Here is a 7112-nt window from a genome sequence, read left to right as displayed (position 1 = left end):
CTACCCGCATTTAGGTATTAAACCGCAGCCCCCGCGATACTCCCCGAAGGCACCTTACCTCCACTGAATAGACGGGACTAGTGCTCGCCAGTCGCTCGCCGGGACTTGCTCGACCAGCTCAACTCACGCGACCTACTAAACCTACCAGAATACACCTGCTTAACCCCACAAATATTCAGATTTGCTTTTCCGCCATCATCAACCTCCAACACTGTCTCCCTAACCGGAGAACAGCTTCACCATGTTGCCACCATTAACCTACATTCATTCTGCTCGTCTCGCCAATCTCGCAGGACTTACTAGCCTTACTGGGGAGCACTTTCCAGCCCGGGTGGACAATAGGCATGGATTATTGCTCCTTTTCCAGTTTTCTACACCCGCTCGAGTTGCTTGACGAGGCACATTCTTCCTTGCAAATCTCACCAGCTGTATGATCTTACATTCACATCTGGCCTGTCTTTTGGCCTTGTTCGTCGGCTTTGCTTATCTAGACAACGAACACACTCCAGGGGCATCTGTTCGCCCGCGATACCAGGTTTTAAGTCTCTGGTAAGACCTCGAAAGCCGTAGACTCTTATGCCAATTGAGGCTCCGACCCACTCAGGATTGGTAGCCTTTATCTGGGGTAGGCGGGGTAGTCAAGCCCGTACCCTGGAAACCTCAAAGCCCCCTGTCTCCCCGCCTCTTTTCTCAAACCGGGCTTGGCGCAGTCTATGGCAGAGATAGTCTCAACGGATGGCCGGACAGAGTTTTGCAATCGACTCTCCGTCTGATATGGAGTATCACGCTACCTCACGCCAGTCGCTTCTTTTCTGTGCCAACTGACGGCAAGTGAAGCCAAGTCCTTCTCCACATGGTCTTTCCATCGCAATGGGGACCTCCCTCTTCCCTTGCTACCATCAACGCATTCAGAGTTGGATACTTTCAAAGCTGGATAAAGGTTAGGTTAGGTTCTGATTGACTGCATCATTTAAAAATAAACACTTCTTGCTTTTATTAAATGCCTCATTGAATTCATTTAAATATTTTAAAATAGTGTTTTCTTAATTTCTTTTGAATTACATATGACAAGTAATTCGTATTATTAAATAGAATAGTAAGAATAGCTGTACTCACATGTAGTAGGTGCTGATTTAGAGGACAGGTTAGGGCAGGGTTGTTTTTTCATTTTGTATTTTTAGCTTTTAATTCGGAAAACTATTACAAATCGTAGGGACTACATACACACACTCAATTTTTTATTTTATAGACTACTACTTTTATTTATGCAGAAAGTATTAATTTGAAAGCTACTAGTGTAACTTATCCTTAATTTTTATTATCATCACTTACGCGAAGTAAAAGAGCCAGTAGACTGTAGGCATTATTCATAGTCTAAAATAAGGAGAATAATTACTAAAAAAAAAAATTCTGCAAATATAATGAAATTGAACGTTGGTATACCTTAGAAAAAATAGATAATCCGATTTTGAAAAATTGGCCGGCATGCAAGACCAAAGGCTGGTTTAAATATTCCATGTAGAGGAAAATCATGCGCCTATTATAGACGGACATTCCAGTCCAATCGCAGCAATAAAGGTGATAACTCAACTTTTCTGATTGCACAGTTAATTCATTGGCATAATAGCAAGGTAAGAATATTTCCATGGACATGGCTACAACGTATTGTAACATGGCCAAGTATTCAGCGGGATTTTCCCTGAAGGAAACCTAAGAAAGCAAAATTGTATAAATGTTTGTTTTCAAATGGCACAAGTAAATATCTCGTAGCATTATTTTACACTTTGCAAGCGATATATGATGAAGCAAATGATGAATGAACTTAGCATAATCTGCATTAGTACAGGCAGGGATACCATTTGCTCGCAGCGCTTAGACATACTGAAAAAAAAATTAAATAAAAAAATTTTGAGAACAAAATTTTCGTTATGATTATGTCGATAAGATTGTCAATCGCTGGCTTAGTTAACCTACTCAATAACACACTGATGCATTTTCATAATCTTCACGAATTCTTTGGTAACTGCATCGTCTTCTGTTGCATTGCCCAAACGCTCCAAACGCTTACCAATTACACGCAGGCAGAGTGTTAAATGCAATAGAAAGTAGCTTAGGAATAAATCGATTTGAAGGTTGCATAAACAAGTGAACGGCATTGCGATGAACTCATAAAAGTACATTGCCCAGTAATAGTCCTCACGCCATTTTCGTGGCAACCAAAATGGAAATGGCAGCTCGCGCGTATTCATAAACGGCACCGCAACAAATGCACAGATGGCCGCGTTAAAGCTGCAGCAGACATAGATAATAACCACTTTATGAAAGGCACGTTGTGCGCATCGCCACATCACCTGCTCGCCGACCGTCTGCGGCACGAAAAGTTCACTCATCTGCCATTCATGCAGCAAACCTGCAGCCTTTAGTGAGTAGTGCCAGATGTTGAAAATTTTGAGCACCAAACTCATTTCGGTGAGTAAGAATTTTAGCACTTGGGTAGCATGGTCCAGATTGTCACTGAAGATCACATCGAGCCACATGAGTAGTGAAAGTGTAAACGTAAGTGTAATGTGTAAGAAAAGTTGATAGCAGCGGTAATATCGTTTGAACCACGAGCCCCCGCCATTGCCACTGACCACAGGCCAAAGTCCCAAAAAGGTAAGTGCGCGTATTAAAAAACGCGAATTGGCAATTGTATCGAAGGACATGACGCGAGTTAATATGGAGCGGTTATATCAGTTAACTGTACTTCTTTGCGTAGAAATTGAGCTTCTTATAGCCGTAATCGGGGTAGACAATTAGCTGCTTAACTGTTGGGCGTATTTCTTCGCAAAAATTGAATTTTTCCTAATGACTTAATAAGCAGCGTTGGGTTAAGTGATTTTCAATTAAAATGCAATTATGTACACATAAGGGTGGTCCAAAAATGCATGTGAAAAAGTAAAGTCGGAATTTTAATGCTCTCACCCCCAAAGATTGTTATATACCGAAAAAATGTACCCATATTTTTTTATTTTGAAACCAAAAAATATTAGAATAGTACAGAATTCTTGAAAATTTATACTTTCCGATCGGAAAACTCTGTTTCCCTTCAGCAGATTTCCAATAATAATACCCAATTATTTACTTAACCATCTTTTCATAGTAACTATATTTTATAAGTCCGTCAAACTCCCCAGAAAATCCAATGGGGGATAATGAAAAACTCTTTAATATATTATAAAAATGGTTAAATAAACAATTGGGTATTGTTATTGGAAGTCTGCTGAAGAGAACCAGAGTTTTCCGAACGAAAAATATCGATTTTTCAAGAATTCTATTAAATTTCACGAAAAGTTTTTTTTTTTTATATAAAATACATGGAGAACTTTAAGCGCTTTGAGCGCCCTCTTAATATTTTTTGATTTCAAAATAATAAAATAGTGGTATATTTTTGCGATATAGGATAATCCTAGGGGGTGAGATCATTAAAATTCCGATTTTACTTGCTTTGGACCACCCTAATGTACACAGATGTTCTTACGTATGCGTTAAGAAAATGTCAAATTATTCAAAGGAATGCAGTGTTGGCTTCAAATAACATTGTGTATCAATTGTAATAGCGTATTCGTTCGTAGTAGTGAAGACCCCAAAAGGTTTTCACTCAACCTCGTCAACATTCACAGTATGGTTGCAAACCGATATTATGTAACGAAATAGTTGATGAACTTCCAAGAGCGCCATCAGCCCGACTGTCGAACAGACAAACTATATTCATAGGGAATAGGTGACAGTATTAGCAGGTTTTGCAGTTCAGGGCAAAACTGCAAAAAATTATTTGCGAAAACAGCGAATGTAATTATACATACTCCATTCTTTTTACCTACGGCCATAAAGGTTGGATTGTAGAGTTAATACCGTATTTCTGTGCGGTTCCAAGTATTTTAAGAGTCGGTTCTGTCGAGTCAGGTAGAAGTAGGACTGTCTTCGGTTATGCCGAAGGCTACTCACCTTTCATGGACATCAGACTTTTACTTCCGCCGATTACTGTATTTTTAAAGTTTGTCTATTCACTACGTACATAGAGGAGTATCGAGTACTAGGTTCAAGCATAAAAATATCCATCAAGCTACGTGGCAGTCTCTAGATCGAAAAACTAGAAACCAAATCCATCATGTTGTGATAGGCGGAACGTGCACTCCGAGGGCCAAACATCGTCTCTGTGCAGCAAAAAATGTGCGCCCAAAAATGCAAGGAAAGCTTAACGTCGAAAAGCTGCTATCACAACAGATAGCCGTTCATTAAGTAGCACCGTGGAAGAAGTCGGATTTCAGCGAGCCCGAAAGAACAACTGGTGCGATGAGGAGTGTCAGGAAGTTGCAGAGAAAAAAGATGCCGCCTACAGGGCCATGTTGCGATCGGGCGCAAGGCGAGAATTGTGGGACCACATTAGGGAACTGAAGAGGGAAGCGACACGTATTTGCCGTGGTATGAGGAGAGGGGCCAAAATAGTAAACTCGGATGTCGGGTTTTAAAATTTATGATTCCCCTTAAAACTATAGACCCATCAGTGTTTTGTCGGCACTATCAAAGGTCTTTGAAAAATATATCTCTAAACACAGCAATAATAAAGGTAATGGACGACTTTCGCCCCGCTTTTGATAACAAATTACTTACCATACTGGACTTCACTAAAGCTTTCGAACTATAAACAAAGATATTTTGCTATTGAAACTTCAACATTATTTCGGTTTTCACGCGACATCAATTAATTTGATGAAAAGCTACCTATCGAATAGGGTACAAAAAGTGTAATTATTTCCACATTTTGAAACACAGTAAAATTTCTTCTGGTATACCTCAGGGATCAATTTTTGGTCCGATACTTTTTATATTTTTAGTGAATGACATTGCTCATTGCTGTCAAAATGCCTCTATCCATATTTACGCTGACGACACCCAGATATATACCTTTCACGTTCTATTGGTCTTTGGGAAGACTTAACATTCAGGCTAAACGACGACCTAAGAAGAATTTTCATCTGGGCCAGAGGAAATGACCTTTGCTTAAACGCTGGTACTACCAATAGCGCACGACACTTTTGACCAGAGTGGATCGTCGCCAATTATGCTGAACGATACAGAGATCAAACTTCGATCGGTTGTGACTGACCTTGGATTTAAAATAAATTCCCATTTAAGTTGCCCAGATCACATTAGTTATATGTATCATATCGAAGGTATATTACATCTTAAGTAATCTGTGAAAAACATGTTACTGTCTACCCATCAACACAAAACTTAAACTCGCACAGGCCCTTATTATTCCTCAGATATCTTGCTTTGAAGCGGTATATAGTAATCTTGATAGCGAACCTAAAAATGAATTAAATATAATGTGAAGAGCTTGAGATACTGGTCGACCGGAAAAACGCCCGAAAATTTTACCAGAGAGATAGGCGGTTTACGGAAGGTTTCAAGACCAGGGTGAACTCCTGTAAGAACAACAATGGCGACCTAGTGATCGATGTCCTAAACGTACTTAAATTATGGAGGCAACATTATTCCACTGTACTGAATGAAGCAGCGCTGAAAGTTGTGGAGAAGACGAACACGAGCCCGATGAGGACGGAGTGGATGCTCCACCGCCTGACTATGACGAGGTGCGAATAACAATTATGCGGCTAAAAAACAACAAAGCTGGTGGAGCTGACGGCCTGGGAGCAAAGCTATTCAAGTACGGTGGCGAGCAGTTGATAAGGTGCATGCATCAACTCTTATGCAGAATATGGTCAGATGAACGCATGCCCGACGACTGGAATTTAACTGTGATCTGCTCAAGCGAAAAGAAAGGCGACCGCGCCATTCGCGCCAACTACCGGGGGATCAGCCTTCTAAGCATAGGTTATAAGATCTTATCGAGTGTATTGTGCGAAATACTGAAACCCACCGTCAATGAACGGACCTTATCAGCGACGCTTTAGACCGGGCAAATTCACCATAGACCAGGTATTCACAATACGCCAAATCCTGGAAAACACCCGCGAACATAGGATCGACACGCACCATCTATTTGTTGATATCAAAGCCGCTTTCGACAGCACGAAAAGAAGCTGTGTAAAATGACGTTGAGCAATACCACCAGCCCCGTCAGAATTTGGAATGACCTCTCCGAGCCGTTCGCCATCAAACGGGGTTTCAGACAGGGCGACTCCCTTTCATGTGACTTCTTTAATCTGATGTTGGAGAAGATAACAAAAGCTGCAGAACTGAACCGCTCAGGAACAATTTACATCGACATCATCGGTTACAAGAACCGCGAAGTCTGCTTTGCCTTTTCCAAGTTAGATAAGGAAGCAAAGCGAATGGGTCTCGTGGTAAACGAGCGCAAGACGAAGTATCTCCTGTCATCAAACAAACAGTCAGCACATTCGCGCCTTGGCACCCACGTCACTGTTGGCAGTTACAATTTCGAGAAAGTAGAAAATTTCGTTTACTTGGGAACCAGAATTAATACCGATAATAATGTCAGCATGGAAAATTCAACGCAGAATCACTCTTGCCAACGAGTTCACTTTGGACTGAGTAGGCAATTAAGGAGTTAAGTCCTCTCTCAACGTACGTCTCAACTACACTCCATAAGTCACCACTCATCATGCTCGTGTTGGTATATGTCTCAGAAGCATGGACAATGACAACATCCGATGAGGCGACACTTGCAGTATTCGAGAGAAAGATTTTGCGGAAGATTTACGGGCCTTTACACGATTTTTCCGGTTCCGAAAAATGGTTAATACATTTTAAAAATACACTCACTTAACAAATTGCATTCGAATAACTCGAAAACTGAGGGAATAGATCGCTTACAAACAGGCGGGCAGACGGATATGGCTAAATTGGCACAGCTCGAGGTTCTGAGTATATAAGTATGCATTTTCGTGGGTCTATCTCTTCTTCTTCTGGTACTTACAAACATCGGACCAAAGTTATAAAGCCATTTCATGCTCATAAAAAATATGATGATACATAATTCTTTAAACCATAACGTCAAATATTTTTAAATTAAGTTGGAAAATAAAAATTATTTAATATTCTCATAAATATGTGGTTACATTTAAAATTTTTTAACTCATTTT

General features: G+C 40.4%; 1 protein-coding gene across 1 annotated transcript; it reads right to left on the bottom strand.

The window, feature by feature from the left end:
- Positions 1–1290: 1290 nt before the first annotated feature.
- Positions 1291–2705, bottom strand: LOC118743682 (odorant receptor 94a-like). Its single transcript, XM_036476444.1, has 3 exons — positions 1975–2705; positions 1444–1699; positions 1291–1374 (listed from the first exon to the last, which is right to left on the bottom strand). The coding sequence occupies exons 1-3, from the start codon at positions 2703–2705 to the stop codon at positions 1309–1311; spliced, it is 1053 nt and encodes a 350-aa protein (XP_036332337.1). The 3' UTR covers positions 1291–1308.
- Between the last annotated feature and the right edge of the window lie 4407 nt (positions 2706–7112).

The sequence above is a fragment of the Rhagoletis pomonella genome, unplaced genomic scaffold (genome assembly GCF_013731165.1).
Source record: "Rhagoletis pomonella isolate Grant_MI unplaced genomic scaffold, Rhpom_1.0 Rhpom_scaffold_00007, whole genome shotgun sequence".
Taxonomy (NCBI): Eukaryota; Metazoa; Arthropoda; class Insecta; order Diptera; family Tephritidae; genus Rhagoletis; species Rhagoletis pomonella.
Note: the sequence above shows the minus strand (reverse complement) of the source record. Positions and strands in the feature narration are given on the sequence as shown.